Source organism: Lactuca sativa, chromosome 3, assembly GCF_002870075.4.
Source record: "Lactuca sativa cultivar Salinas chromosome 3, Lsat_Salinas_v11, whole genome shotgun sequence".
Classification (NCBI taxonomy): domain Eukaryota; kingdom Viridiplantae; phylum Streptophyta; class Magnoliopsida; order Asterales; family Asteraceae; genus Lactuca; species Lactuca sativa.
Window position 1 is genome coordinate 38,259,540 of NC_056625.2, and position 16,264 is coordinate 38,275,803.

Below are 16,264 nucleotides of genomic sequence, written 5' to 3' on the forward strand. Positions count from 1 at the left end.
CAGCAATGTAAGTATGAAAGTATGAAACAACCTGGACCTTACACGTTGCTTTACATGTAACGAAAGAATCCGGCAGAAAGACGGTGACGATAAACATGGCGGGAGCCATCTGCTTCCATGCGCGGTTGCCGTTACAGCTTACGCAGCCCCAACAACGGGTATCGCTTTTTACTCGCTTGCGGTTTTCTCTTTTCAAATTCGATAAAAGTTCAGAACATACGCTCGATTTTCGTTACGCTTGATTGGGTATTTTACAATCAAAACCCTTGATAATTTTTTCCTGGAAAGCTCTACAGAGGCTTCGTAAAGCGTAATGGTTTTCGGTGTTCGAAGAGTAATGATGCCCCACAACTATTGAAGGTTGTTGTTAGTGGAGCTACAGAAATCCTAAGGCTCTTATCTTCCTTCAACAAAAATGAGTAAGAACTGTCGATTTGGTTCCAAATTTTGATCATGTAATTTCGAGGTCATTAAAGATGTTTATTCTTGATTCCTCTTCTTCTTATTATTGCAGATTATATGAAATGGTTCCTGAACAGAAATATGAAACATCTGCATCTTCCTTAGATGATATAATGATGATATTGAAGTCAGATTATGACAATGCTTATTTCGTCACAGGTACCTTCTTTCGTTTATTTACTCCTGTTCATACAATAAACATTTATATGCGCAATCAAATTGTTATTGATTGATTTCAGGAAATTTTACTTCTGGAATTTATACAGACGATTGTATCTTTGAAGATCCAACCATTAGATTCCGTGGTAAGACGGCTTAAAATCTGTTTTTTCTTTGCTTCCCCTTCAATGATTCTTCATACGTATTAAATCCCCATATGCATCCCTCCAGGGAAGGAGTTGTACTCTCGCAACTTGAAATTGCTTGTACCTTTCTTCGAACATCCATCAATCTCATTACAAAGCATCAAGAAAGTACTTTTTCTCTACAAGTTAAACTCTTATATGAACATATTTCCATTGATGACTTCAAAGGAACATCATGATGCAGGTTATCAACAGTGAAACAGAGTCTGTAATGGCGTCATGGAGACTAAGGTGCTTAGCTACTTGTAACTCATCTATAATGTCGGATCATTTGAAATGTATTTACAAACTGAAATCTGCAGGACGTATCTTAAATTACCTTGGAGGCCTCTCATTTTGATTGATGGGATTACAATCTATGATTTGGATAATCGATTTAGGGTAAGCCAACTTGAATAAATAAAATTTTTGTTTGCATTAAAATGTTTGATAAATTAGATTTTGGTGTTGGTGTCACTGTTTAATTTGTAAATTAGCAGATTGTTAAGCATGTGGAGAGTTGGAGTGTTTCCCCTCTTGAAGCAATCGGCCAGATATTCACCCCTAGCTCTGGCAGACCAGTTTAATTTTGTAAAAACTACCAAGCATTTAAATGAAATTGCGTATACTAAAAAATAAAATGTCTATATCATGAATAGTTTATTGCTTAAATTAAGTTTTGTTTCACATGAGAGATTATAGATTGTATTTTTGTTTTTTTTTTGTATTCTGTAAGTCTTGAAAAATCCTATTCATTATGTCATCCCAGAATCCATGTATGATTGCAATTAGACCCGGTAAACGTGTCGTGTCGGGACATTAAACAGGGTGAAAGGGCTTGACCTTAACCCGACCCGTTTAATTATCGTGTCGTGTCAACCCGTTTATTTTCGTGTCGGGTTTCGGGTTAAGGTTTAGATCTTGTAAATATGTTGTGTCATGTCGGGTTGAAATATTTTAAAGGTTCGAAAGTAGGAGTTGTGGAGGCAAAAAGGAAAAAGTGAAACACTGAAGTTATGGGATGGAATGACAAAATTTATAGTAAGTTAAGAAGGAAAAATGAAAATAGTTAAAGTTGGGGAGCAAAAGGATAGGTGGTGATGATGACTAAAAGTCTATAACATATAATATATTTATAAAAATAATTAAGTAACTTTGAAATTTTGAATATTACTTCTAATTCTCGAGTTTGCCCACTATAAGTCTATAACATATAATATATTTATGAAAATATGAAATTTATAATAAATAATATATAATTAAACGGGTCATCTTCGAGTTGAAAGTCTTGACCCTAACTCTACCCGTTTAATTATCGTGTCGTGTCAATCCGTTTACATAAACGTGTCGAAATCTCTGAACCTTACCCGTCAATTTCGTGTCGTGTCATGTTTTGCAAGGTCTAATTGCAATCCATTTCTATATCGGCATTAAATTAATATAATTTGCGAGTGATTTGATTCAAAATTTCGAATCATTCGTGTTAGTAGGGCCAACCCAATACCTGAGAGAGTTGGGCTAAAGCCCAGGACAACAAAATTTTGAGGGCATCAATTTTTCGGTCCAACTATACATACTACATATGACAGTGGCCCAAAAAAACAACCCAATACTCTTATTTTTTTTTTTATTTGGGCCGTAGGAAACATAGCAATTGAAGAGACTATTGATCGTATACCTGAATTGCGCCTAGAAAAACTTAATGTTTTCCTAGAACCAAGTTGTTGTCGATTGGAGAACTACACATCGAATCGTCTGTTATTACTTTTCTCAATCCTCGATTTATTAGATAAGATTTCTATCTAACTCTTATTTTATGCTTTCAAATTTTATAGTCATCAGTCCGTCGATTACATAGCTCTTAAAGTGTTTACGAGTCGATTTCTAATTTCTAAATACACTAATTTCAGTAATTTGAAGTTCTAATGTCTCTAATTTTTTTTACTTCTGGTCCGGTGGTTAAGTTCCGATAAAGTATTGGTTTCATTGTTCTAGGGGTCGATTGCTTCTTTATGGGGGATACACAGCCAGCCAGCCACACCACATATTCTTCTTAAGTTCTTGGTTCACATCCTCACAGTTCCATCTTAGTGTACATCCTCAACACGACTTAAGCTTTTTTCCCAAATTTCTATTGAAAAGAAGTTTAGTGATGGAGGCATATACTTAACCCTATGTGGTGTTAACCTAGAGGTCTAATCTTTTACAACTGGTTTCCTTTAAAAACATACGCTTTATTTGCTATACATATAAGATCTTTTTGTGTCTCAATAACGACTTCAGCTGGTTCTGTATCAAGCTAAAGAATACAAGTTCAGATTTTTATGTTTGATTTCGTTTATGTCGACGATTTTGTTGAACTCTTGTAGTGATGAAAAAATGCTTCACATGATCCAAGTTTCATAAAGTTTGTTATTTACTTTGAGCTTTGATTCTTAAAATGTTATCCGGTTTTAGATTTCAAAGATTTTTTTAGAGATTTTATTTGATTTTTGATATGCTTTGATGATTTAATCCAAAGTGAGGTATGGTTGATCCTACTCTTTGTTTCACAAGGGAGAACAACATGCTGAAGCTAGTGTATATATATATATATATATATATATATATATATATATATATATATATATATATATATATATATATATATATATATATATATATATATATATATATAAAAGTTCTTAAAAAATTTAAACCTGATTAAGGATTCACCTTTATTTAATCATTTATTAATATCTTGTTTTATTTTTCAGTTAGAAATATGAAGTGTATCATTTGGTCGAGACGTGGTTATTGTAGATAGTATGAGGTAGATTCTTAATTTGTGAAAATGTATTAGTATTGTAATTACCCTTGAAAGATGTAAATGTGAACTGATATGAAATTTAATTAAATAGAAAAAGTTATTATACTTATAATTAATAAAATTTATGTTATATAAACGTTTGGTGCGTCGTCGATACAAACATAAGGGCATTAGTTATTCATCTCACCCCGTGTATAGAAAAGCAATGGATTGTGCTTGTTTATTAACATGCTATATATATATATATATATATATATATATATATATATATATATATATATATATATATATATATATTATTAATCATCAATGAATAAATCTTTAAATAAATCTTTAGATGATTTTTCTAGTAGATTGATGCACAAGTTCAATGCTTATACATAGGAGTTTTAAGCGTACTGGAGTGATTTGATTCAAATCATTCGTACTAAACATCCCTGCAAATTTAGAACGATTCAAATTATTAGGTTTAAGAGCGTTTTTGACAAAACTATTTATTTTTTTACAAGCACTTTAACAAAAATATCTAGAAGCTTTTCAAATATGTAAATTACATAGAAGGTCAACTATATAAAAGCTAAAATGGAAACATAACTATAAAAAATTCATTCTTTAAAATTGTATGTTTTTAAATTGAGAACTTTTCTATAAATATGTTCCATTAACCCACAGTCATATGACAACACTGAAAGTTCACTAGTAAATCATCAATGTCCGGCCAAACTTGGAACTGCTGATTTTAAGGATTCTTATAATGTAATTGTTGATTTTAAGGATTCTTAGAATGTAGGAATCAAAAACTATATCGGGTTTTGAGATTTTAAAATCAGTATCTCTTGGGAATCGGGTACATGGTATTATTTTATCTAGTAAACAGTTTTAGTACAATATAAGTGTTTTAAACTTATACTTTTAAACAAAGTTTTTTCTTTTATTTGAGTTTTTCTTAAAAGCTAAATTGTAAAAGCTTTCTAAAGCTCGATGCCGTAGACGCCTTAAGGTTGTGTATGACAAACATCGACTAGTTCATTTTTTTAGCTTATTGTTGTTTGGTAAAACCATCAAAATATATTTTTAAGCAAGTTTTTTGAAATCTATATGAGATAGTTAATTGATGAGCTCATTTAGCAAATTTTCAATATACCCTTAAATAAAAAGAATAACACGCTGAACTTTTTTTTTTAACTTAGGATTTAATAAAAAGTGGATATATGTTTTTTTGTTTTTTCATTTAAGAAACCTAGGTCATAGAGATCAAAACATATTTTGTAATAAGTTATGTATGATCTGTGTTGCTACGTCGATCTCGAAGTGAGCCTACTTTTGAAGGAGATTGCCGTAGTTCCTATGTATCATAGAGAAATAGTCAGGAGGTCGGTAATGTATTAAAAAATATTCTATGATGTATAAGTTAAGTTCAAGGGGTCAAAGTATTGTGCAAAAGTGAGAGAGTTTTGCATCTTGCTTATAGTAACAATCACAATGTTATATTACTGATTTTTTTTGTCATAATAATGGTTCAGTAAATTAGTTTTTTTAAGGAAAATGATTTAGGAGGTAATTAAGATTCAAAATTGTTCAAAAAACATCATTTAAGTTTAGCATGAAACAACAACAAAGTAAGGCCTTTGTACCAAAGTTGTCAAAATCGTGATCTTGATCGTAGTATCGTCGATCCTACGATCCTAGATATTAAAAACGATCTAGATCGTATATGAATCATAATTTGGGTATTATCGCAGATAAGATCGTATGATTTGGATCTGATATGAGCCCACCTTTCTTGGGTTTTTTTTAATGAAAAAAATAAATTTACCACTTTATGTCTTTTACCTTTATCAGTTTACCCTTTATTATTTTGTGTTGTGAGTTGTGACTAATGTTTTGAAGTTTTTATAGTTTTTGAACGGAAAACTGAGTGTTTAAGATATTTCTCATGCTTTAAAATTATTAATTAAAATTATGTTTTATTTTGTGGGATTTTACGATCCCGATCTTGATCTTATGATCCCGACCTTGCAAATCCAAAAACAGTCATACGTAGGATCCCGATCTTGACAATTTTGCTTTGTACACACAATATCATCTAATTATACATTTTGTACTAATTACACATAATGGTAACCGATTGATTTAGGTTAGTAGGTAAAACTGTCAATTAAAAAAAATAATGTAAACTATGAAATATGTGTAACATCCCCTTTTCATATAAGCTTCATTTGAGTTAAAATCTCTTAAATCCATATTTTTAAGGTTTTTGATTGGCCTACAATCAAAATACATCAACTATAAACTTGATTTCAACTTTCAACAATAAATAGCAACTTACAATTAAAATATATCAACTCTAAACTTGATTTCATGTTTTGTGACATCCCCAAAATCACGGCCAGAAAAGACCGATTTCATTTATGCCTTTTAAAATAATTTCAGAGTAATCCTTTTGATTTAAAAGTGTTGCGGAATTTGTTCCCAAAACAAAACATGATAAAATAATATTTATCAAAGCATTTCATCAAAAGATACATTTTCATTATATAATCAAAACTCGGGATGTCATGTTCCGATACAGACCATAAAGCATAAACGATAACATTACAAGTCATTCAACAAATATATACATATACAGACTTGTAAACAAAACAACTCGATGATTCATCCATCTTACGCCCTTGCGCCACTTCCTGTAATACAAATAAAACTGAGTGGGTCAGGCTTGGGAGTCTGGTGAGCATATAGGGTTTTCAACCCACAATAAATAAATTATATTTAATTTCACTAACCAACAATAACCCGATTACCCATTCCCGTTATCCTCACTTTACGTCCCTAAAACAACATCTATCTCAAGGGACCTAATCTAGGATTTTCATCGGGACGGACATTACTGCTAAGGGGTTTCCTCAACAATAGATATCCTAAAGGCAACCATGAGGGGGATAGAGTACACCGGTGAACACATCGTTCACAACACCTACAGGTTATGAACCTGCTAGCGTTCCACATGACTGTCTAGAAAGAGTCTGTGGTCGTTATCCATACTCCGCTGAATAACTAGATCAACAACAACAACAACATCGAGGTCTCTCATCTGTTTATTACACACCAACTATCTACCCATGTTCTACCCAACATATTAGTATATAAAAATATATATTTTCATACATAGTTTAAAACCCTGTATAGCATTTTCATTCAATACATATTCCACATAACAGATGAGGCACACCCACATAACACGTATTTCATAGAAAATAAATCAGATCTATGAGATAGAAGAGAATGAATATACATTCACACATATAACAACAAAATTATACACATAACACGTATTTCGTATAAAATACTTCATAATTATGCGTTAGAAGAAAGTAACTACACACTCACTTGATCAGAAGATGATCGGACAGCACTACAACTTGTAGAAGTAGTATTCTTCGGCAGATCTGGAAGATCTTCACAAAAACCGGACTCCTCGCGGGCAGAGCTTTGGCTCGAGAATCTTACTTCTCGGGATCTTCAGGACCTCGGGACTTGCTTCGGGGCTCGGGAATGATATCGAGGCTTCGGGATAATTCTTGCACGAAAAACGATGCAAAAACGCGAGAAAAAGGGAAGAAATGAGCAATGAACTCGGTTGCCCTCGGCCTCCTTTTATAGGGGCTGGAAGGTCGAATTACGCTGGGCGTAACTTGAGATTACGCTGGGCGTAATGACGATAAGATCGCTGACTCCCCCCCCCCCCCTTCGAATAATATCGGAATATATATAAATAAAATATTGAAAATATTTAATAAACTTCAAAAATTCATATCTTCCTCATACGAACTCCGTTTTCGACGTTCTTTATATCCACACGTAGGTGAGACTACGATCTACAACTTTCGTTTAGACTCCGTCGGCTAATTTTGAATTTATTTTTATTATTTATTTTTAGTAGGCCGGGACAAGAAAATTCCGTTATAAATTTATAACTTCTTCATCCGACGTCCGTTTTCGCCTATCTTTTTATCGTTTTACTCCTATTAACGAGACCTTCGATTCTCATTTAGATTGTTTCGGCTAAAAACCGCTCGATCTCAAATCGAGTATTCGGGCTGCATACTGCTAAGTCGACACTTCGAAAAATCATAACTTCCTCATACGAAGTCAGATTTGGGCGTTCTTTTTATGCACGCTCTCGGTTTAACGAACTTTACGACTTTCGTTTAGATCACTAAGGCTAAATATTGCTCTAATGTAAATTTCACTTTTTACGTCATTCAACATTGTCGGTTCTGTCACGAAACTTCGACAGGTCATAACTTCTTCGTTATAACTCGGATTTCGGCATTCTTTATATCTTTGAAATCCTTGTTTCGACCACTACATCTATATGCAAAGATATTGGGATTATCTCACACTTCAAATTTGACGCTTATTTTATTCTTAATTCATTAAATTATAATAATTAAGAAAATAAACACATAATTCACATAATACTCAAATATTTCATCATTAATACTTCAAAAAGAGTTACAAGGGTTAACCTAGACTATTACATCAATGATAATGCCTAGCATCAATGATAATGTCTAGCCTGGAAACGCGGACGTTACATGTTTCAACAACATATAATCAATAACTATTAACCCTAAGTCCCTAATTTAACAAACCTAATTGGTAATTTCTAGTTTTTCAATACAATGTCAAAAATGGAATCTGGATTTTGATGACTCACCACCATCCACCGGAGGAGGTCTGTCAGAATAAGCCACCGACAACAACAAATTGTTGGCAGATGGCAAGGCAGTAGCGTGAGTCGTAATTTGCGCACAAGAGAGGTCGATGAAGTACAGAACGTCGATTTGGCTTTGCTTCTTCCGATTTTTTGCAAAATTGGGTTTCTACCTCTTTGTTTCATTAAACTAGTTTGTATGAGCTTAAAAAGTTTGGACCATTTATCTTGGACTACTTTGTATTTGCATTTATAATTTAGAAATAACCTAAACTTTTTCTAAGGTAGCCTTGTTTTTGTTTTTTTGTTTTTTTTTCGGGATATCACTGTTACATAAAACGAAATTTTCCGAAAAGTTAGCACCATTGGACAAAAATTGAGGGGTATCCCGGGCTTCAATGTGCATCTAACCCTGGTAGAGGTGTGGTCCACCATTAGCCTCCGGTATTAAATGACTTCCGTCTTCGAGCAAATTGAGCTTCAGACTTCAAATTTCAAACAAATTTTTGAGAAAATATATTTGTGAATTTCAAGGTAATGTTTGTTCCCTAAAAGTAAAATGCTTATACATGCTCCACGTGGTAATGACTTAGAAGAAAAAATGGCGAATTTTTGTGCTTCTCGTGGTGAAGGCTATGAAAAAGAAAAGTTATAATTGTATTTAAGGACTTTCTTTATATTGCAAGAATAGCCTTAGGTAAATCATTTTATGCATTAGCCTCAATAGTGACTTCCTGAACACCGCAAGAAAGTCCATATAAAATAAATTGTGTGTCGCCTTAGGTCTTACGGGAATAGCCCAAGGTAAATTACGTTAAGCTGGGTATTGTAATAATGGGCGTGTTTGACAAAAGTAGCTGTTAGCTGGTAGCGTGTAGCGGGTAGTTGGTAGCGGAAAGTTGTAGCTTTTATTTGTTATATGAATGTTTGGCAAAAGTCGCTGGAAGCTTTTGAAATATATAAAATTACATAAAATGACAATTTATTAAAAACAAATAAATATATAAATATATTTTTAAGGGTAATTATGGAAATTGATTTCAAAAGCTCAGGAGCGTTTTGTTAAACGCTACATGAAGTAGCTTCTAGAATCGGAGCGTTTTGTTAAAACTAAAAGTTAAACGCTCGTACTGTCAAACGAAGTTTTTTGTTTAAACTAGAGCGTTTTATCAAAAACCAAAAGCTAGAAACTCTCAAACGCTTCCAAAAAGCTCCGTGCCAAACACACCCAATAAACCATATAAGTCAATTTAAACATTTCCTATATGATCGAGTATGGAAACGGCACACCCAATAAACCATATAAGTCAATTTAAACATTTCCTATATGATCGAGTATGAAAACGGTGATGAACATATACTGCAGATGAAATAGAGGTGCATGTTGCAAATAAATTAGAAAATGTGTGGGGAAGTAGGAAAAATAGGGATGAGCAAAGAAGCGGTTCCAACACCGGATACCCGATTTAAAAATACTTCTAAATTTACTCAATACAATTATGATTATAATAACCATAATTTAACAGTTTGAACATTTTATTCGAAAAAATTGGTTTAAACACATCTCTTTTAGACATAAACTTGTTTAAACTGGTTCAAATTACAAACACTCTTTGGCAGCCCACAAGCATTCCATTTTATAAGGAGTTGTATTCCTCTATTTTCCATCCCACGAACGATGTGGGATAGGAGGATTGAAATCAAGTTTTCTTTATTACTTCATCGCCTACATTTTTTTCATTTACATTTATTTTACATAGTATAATTTTGCTTAAATGTATAAGTGGCTGATATTAATTATTTTGTAGTATCCACTCTGCTTCATATAAACAAACATAAGTCGTTGAAAACCTTAATTGATTCTTGTCTCACTGTGTAGATTTAAATCTCAAGATTTATATAATAATATAAAAGCTTCATTAGATTAAAAGAATGAATGCCTATGATATTAGGGGACATGGTATAAACATAGGATATCATTACTATATAATTACAATTAATGGGCTTGTAGCCCAGCGGTATCAGGTGGTGCCATTCCTCTTTGAGGTCGAGGGTTCAAGTCCTGTCGTGGACATAGGTGGAATAGGTGTTGTTAACTTAGGAGTAGATTAGATGTCGGTTCAAAAAAAAAAACTATATAATTACAATTAATTAATTCTATAGTTATTAAAAAATAAATATGACATTTATTGTGAGAGAGAGAGAAACTAAATTTTAGGAAATCAACTAAAATCTTATTATTACATTTAAAAAAAAAAACAAATCATTTGTTAGGAAATCCATATTAAAGAATATGTAGTATTATTTTTATAGAATAATCACAAAATCATTGAAATATATTTCATTTTTTTAATAAATTTTCAATTTCATGAAATTAATTTCTTTCTTTAAGAATTAGATGATTTCATTGACGATTATACAAAAATGCTAACAATATTTTTATATAGTAATTACAAAACATGAAATTAAAGAATTAGATGATTTTTTTTCTTTAAAAATCAAGCATTTATTGGAACTGGTTTCATTCCTTAAGAATCATAGTTTATTCTATAAGAATACATTGATTGATAAATGTTTTTAAATTACTGTCATAAAACAAATGTGATACAATGAAATAAATTTCATTCTTTCAGAATGGTCATCAATATTGTATAACATATATTTTGAAATATATGTAATATTCTTTTTTACATAGATTCACCAAAACTATAAACCAATTAGAAATTCTTGAAGAATAATGAATTTTATTTTTACACATAGAAAGACGTTACAAGGTATAACGTATTCTTCAAGAATACATTATAAATAATGAATTATTGATATAAATTCTAAAAGAATAAGCATTATTGTTGACATTATCTTCATTTTGAGTTACGCAATATAACTTATTCTTCAAGATTATGTGCGTTTTTTTTTTTTTTCATTTAACATCGGCACTTCCAACACAAATGAAAAAGAAAAATTATATTTTTGTATGTTCTTCCAAAATGTGCCAAATGTGATTATAAGTTTATAACACACCAAAAAGATTTCATTTTTTAGAGTAGCATTTTACGACTACTTCTTTACCATCTTATCGGCTTAAAAGAAAACTTCTGATAGAATTTTTTATTTCCGATCGGAATTTAAACTCATTACCAAAATTGTAGTGTTCAATTTAAATAAGTTACCATAACTATAGAATAATAAGTTACAATTAGTGTTTTAATTTTTAAGTTAATTATTATAATATTTTTATTAAATGATTGGTCTAAAAGTGGTTATACATTCACACAATATATATATATATATATATATATATATATATATATATATATATATATATATATATATATAGTTTATATATGAACCTAACTCTCTCTCTCTCTCTTTCTCTCTCTCTCTCTCTCTCTATATATATATATATATATATATATATATATATATATATATATATATATATATATATATATCATATCATACTATATTATAAAAGAATTATTTTTCCTTTCACCACATTCATTTGAAACTCCCATGACTTTTCAATTTCTTTCTAATAATAATTATAATTTGGTTAATAGGGTTAAATAAATATCAAACCCAAAGTGTAATCATATATAAACTAAATTTCAATATTAAAATAATATTGTTACTTCTACTTATAAAGTTATGTTTTTTTTTAACTTTTAACATACTATACTTAATATATTAGTTTTAATATATTGTTGGATGTAAATCATTATCATTTTAAAGATACAATTTTGGAACAATTTGTATGAAATATTTAAATTATTAATTTGAATATTACAGGGTCAACTTAAATGTAAATTTTAGTTGAACTTAAGCAACACAAAGAATATTTTGTAAACAGTTCAAAGTGATTAATTATAGTGTATTTCTAAAAATGATTATAAGTTAGTTAATAAGGTTAAATAAATATCAAACCTAAAGTGTAATTCACAAAATTCACAATTTAATACAAACCATTTTGAACACAAAATTTATATAAATTACAAATTTATAAATTACAAAAAGGGCAAAATTGTAATTCTTGCAGTATAATATTTTCATTATTAAATGCTCTCATATTTGAACACAAAATTTATATAAATTACAAGTTTATATAGTCCATTTATAGTTTAATTCACAAAATTCACAATTTAATACAAACCATTTTATAATAATTCACAAACTCAAAGAAATCAAAAATTCAAACTCTATTACTACCACCACCACACGCTGTCACCAACCACCTGTACCAGCATCGCAACCATTATTTTCTTCTAAATCAAATCTGTAAACAAAGTCATCCATTAATAACTTAAATACTACATTCACAATCTAATAAAACCATTTATTTCACTCATTTTTAATTTAATGCAAAATTATTATTAAACTAATGTATTCTTGCACACTTATACAACACAAAAAATAAATACATTCAGAAAAAAAAATTAACAAAAAAATCTATACATATATCATTCATATTTTAAATTGTGAATTTAATATAATAAGCCGTGAATAAAGTTTACATTTTTTCAAAAGGAAACAAAAAAATTATAAAGTAATTACAAGTTAATATCAATTCATTCACAACTTAATACAATCAACTCATAACTTTAATATACAAAATTTACAGCTTAATATAGTCAATTCATAATCTAAGAAGAAAATACGCAGTTTAATGCAGTCAATTCACAATTTAAAACACAAAAATCACAGTTAGTACACAAAACTCAAAGTTTAGTACACAAAAAGTATGCATCCACAACCATATTTTCAATTTAACACTCTTTATATAGTCAATTCAAAGTTTATACACAAAATTCATAGCTTAATATAAGTAACTTCATAATTTCATATACATAATTCATAGCTTAATCTAGTCACTTTAAAGTTCAAACAGAAAATTCACAGCTTAATGCAGTCAATTTGTAGTTTAAAAAGAAATTTCAAAGCTTAATGCAATCAATTCACAGTTTAAAACACAAAAATCACAACGTAGTACACGAAATTCACATTTCAATACACAAAAAGTAGTATTCACATCCATATTATCAAATTAAAACACTTATTACAATTAATATACAATTTAATATAGAAAATTCATAAACTAGTATAATAAATTCAAAGTTTAATTTTAAAAAAAAATATATACATTCACGACTTAATAGCAGATAAAACTAAGATTAACAAAATTACACGACAAATGAGAGATTAAAACATCAAATTCACACTTTAACAGAAAAAAACAAACAAAAAAAACTATATCATAGAGATCTACAACATATGCAAGTAGAAAAACATATTATCAACTTAAAACTCTTAATACAGCTAATTCACAGTTTAATACACAAAATTCATAGTTTAATACAATAAGTTATTAGTTTAAAGCACAAAATTCATAGGTTAAACAAAAAATTTACAGCTTAATACACAAAATTCACAGGTTAATATAATAAATTTATAGTTTAGTACATAAAAAGTATGCATTCACTACCATATTATTAAATTAAAACTCTTAATATAGCCAATTCACAATTTTGATACACAAAATTCACAGTTTAAAACTTATAAAAAATCATGAATTTGTAGTATATAACTTTTTTTTTTTTGAGAAAACACTAACATAATAACACATATTCTAAACTCAATCTACAACATAAATACAATAAAATAAAAATATGAATAAAAAATTTCTAAAAATGTTGCAACAACTAAGAAAATTAACATATATTCACAACTGAACAACGTTAAAACTAAAATTAACAAAAAAATAAAAAACAAAAATGAGAGATTAAAACATTAAATTCACAGTTTAATAGAAGGAAAAACAATAAAAATCGACATACCTGATGTGTTTCAACAATGACCAGAGAGAAAGAAATAAATGGAAGAGGTACTGGTGGATCCTCGTTGGTGACTTAAGCTTGTAAATATGGCATCATCACTCGTCTGAGCTAAGAGATTTGTCTGTTCATTCCAGTAGGTACACTAAGGTTTCAAATATGAGCAAATTCGGCGTGTGGTGGCTGTTTTTTGTCTGTTTCTCTTCAAATCTAATACATTTTGACGATTTGTATCAAGATCTAACATTTTCCGGTCATTTAGTGAGAAAAACTAAAGCTTAAGCAGTGGTTTAACGTTTACGATCTTGTAATAGATATGATGCGTCAGAGATTGATGGTGGCGGTGGTGGAAAGTCGCTGGAGGTTGGTGGTAGACTAGATTTGGACCAGATATGAACAAATCTAAACCATATATGAACAGATCTGGTGGCATTTCACTTAGATCTATATCATATCTAACCAAATCCAGTATGAGAGATGGTCGTGGCGGTCATCGATGGTGGTGGTAGTTGTGGTTTACGATAGATCTGGAGGAGGTGAGCGACAAAGATGGTTTAGGCTTTAAATTTGATGGTGGAGAGTAGTTGCGAACTAGATATGAGTGATTCTAACAAGTTTTTATGTGCTTGTCGGAGCAGATCTGAAACAAAGAAGGTGATCTGGTTGGTGGTGTCTGATGGCGCTGTTTTATAGAAGAAGAAGAAACGATATTGGAGCAAATCCACCATGGAAGAAGGAGGGCATGACAACGTCGGTGGTTGCGCCGTCGATGACGCGGATGTGAAGTCGCCGGAGAAAGGATGTATCATCGTCGGAGAAGAGAAGGTATCAGAGGTGTTTTTTTTTTTTGGAGAGAGAGAGAGAGAGAGAGAGAGAGAGAGAGAGAGAGAGCTAGTTCTTAATGTAAGAGAAATGAGAAATTATAAAGTTTGAAAGTTTTATATCTAAACATCAGATATGATAATATGATTGTAAAAAATGGTTCTTAGGGGTTCATAATTTTTTTTGTTCTCATTTGAACATTTATATATATATATATATATATATATATATACACACACACACACACACACACACAAACCGGTTCCGACGGGTAGTGGTTCCCAAAAAATGAGAACCAGAATCAAAACCGCTTAAGGCGGTTCCAAAATTTAGGAACCAAAATCATAATCGCTTAAGTTGGTTCCGGTTCCAGAACCAACACTATGAGACGGTTCCGGTTCCAAAAGCAGGTACCCTGCTTCGTTGGTCACCCCTAAGGAAAAGTATTAGAAATCTGAAAAAGAAGAAAAGAACCTAATTATAAAATCGTATTATATTACAAATTTATCATTAATAAATGATTTTTTTTTTTCAAATAGGGGATATGGTAATGTCGAATTCTAACGGTAAATAACAATGTTAGTTTCTATTATAATAAATAAATAAATTTATTCTCCTATTGACAAATGTTACAATATTAGAAGTATTCATTAATATATCAATATTATATGTCATATGTTAACCTATTAATTTTCTATTTTAAATTTTAAATTTCTCACTCCTATTAATTTTCTATTTTAAATTTTAAATTTCTCATTCTAATTAGATTAAATTAGTAATTGGTAATTGATTATTCATTTTAAATTTCAAATTTTAAATTTCACACTTTAATTATATTAAATTAATAACATTAGAATAAAAAATAAAATAAAATTAATATATATTATATGGTAATATAATTTCATGTATTTATTTAAACCAACGATTATAACTTTATATAACTAAAAAAATATCTATTAATTAATAATTCATTTAAAATACTTAATTAATAATTTTAAAATTTTATTATGAAAGTAGTTTTATTAATAAAAGATAAATGATTTTTTATTTTCCGAACATATAAATGACGTATGAATTAAACAGCTTGTTAACATGCGAACACACAACTCTAAGTGGCTTAGTTTTTGAGAAGCTAAAAGATTTTTTAGAAAAAGATAGAAACCAAAAGATATTTGTCAAAACAATTTTAAAACTTACTTTTGGATTTTTGATAGAAGGAAAATCAACTTTTTGAAAAAGTAAGAAAATTGATTTTTGAAACTTTAAAAAAAAAAGACTTTTG

General features: G+C 29.9%; 1 protein-coding gene across 2 annotated transcripts; it reads left to right on the top strand.

The window, feature by feature from the left end:
- Positions 1–1,594, top strand: LOC111905214 (uncharacterized). Of its 2 annotated transcripts, none has more exons than XM_023900902.3 (8): positions 1–158; positions 289–419; positions 515–621; positions 702–767; positions 853–935; positions 1,012–1,058; positions 1,130–1,208; positions 1,307–1,594. In XM_023900902.3, exons 1-8 carry the CDS (start codon positions 96–98, stop codon positions 1,391–1,393), a joined length of 663 nt encoding a protein of 220 aa, XP_023756670.1. In that variant the 5' UTR covers positions 1–95; the 3' UTR covers positions 1,394–1,594. The 2 variants fall into 2 exon arrangements, with proteins under 2 accessions (XP_023756670.1, XP_023756671.1); XM_023900903.3 differs by having other exon boundaries at positions 8–158; positions 297–419.
- Positions 1,595–16,264: the final 14,670 nt, after the last annotated feature.